This window comes from Penaeus monodon, chromosome 24 (genome assembly GCF_015228065.2).
Source record: "Penaeus monodon isolate SGIC_2016 chromosome 24, NSTDA_Pmon_1, whole genome shotgun sequence".
Taxonomy (NCBI): domain Eukaryota; kingdom Metazoa; phylum Arthropoda; class Malacostraca; order Decapoda; family Penaeidae; genus Penaeus; species Penaeus monodon.
The window spans coordinates 10,160,682-10,161,259 of NC_051409.1; the positions used below are offsets into that span (position 1 = coordinate 10,160,682).

General features: G+C 37.7%; 1 protein-coding gene across 1 annotated transcript in view; it reads right to left on the reverse strand.

Moving 5' to 3' along the window:
* Positions 1–578, reverse strand: part of LOC119588555 (inositol hexakisphosphate and diphosphoinositol-pentakisphosphate kinase-like) — a 23,388-nt gene that overhangs the window by 9,277 nt on the left and 13,533 nt on the right. Inside the window, exon 3 of the mRNA XM_037937195.1 lies at positions 76–218. Within this exon, the coding sequence (XP_037793123.1) occupies positions 76–218 (143 nt within the window). The remainder of the gene's footprint in view (positions 1–75; positions 219–578) is intronic.

Genomic DNA, 578 nt, shown 5'->3' on the forward strand with positions numbered 1-578 from the left:
TCTATCAGTACCATAATGTATATCCCCCCATTCATTCCTCTCAGCCTTCTGTTGACTGCACTTCCTCTAACCCACCTGAAGGTCATACTGCATATCGAGGTTATTGATGACATAGGGCTTTCGCAGATCTGTATATGCCTGTGCCTTCTCTAATGGGAAGCCCTTTGAGTGGAAGCTGATGAGGCAGTCGCATATGGGCCATTTCTCAACAGGCTCCTAAGGATAAAACAGAGAGAGTATGAGCATAACTAAAGAAAGGTCCTGAAAGAGCTTGGAACAGATATTAAGGTCAGATCAGTGTTAGTACATGAACTTTGGTTTATGTTTTGGTTTAATATATTTCATCTTTAAGACAGTGCATGGATTTCTGTGTTCTACAGCTTGTTTTACTATGGTGCAGAAATGGATTGATGAGAATGAAAGTTTAGAAGAATCACTGCTTGATTTTCATACCTATTAAAAAAAGAAAAAACATGAAAGACAATTTCTTTGAGAAACTGTAATATCTATTTATACAGCTGGATTATCTATTAGCCAAACATACTACTCCCATGGAACTGAAACAATATTTCTCTCTC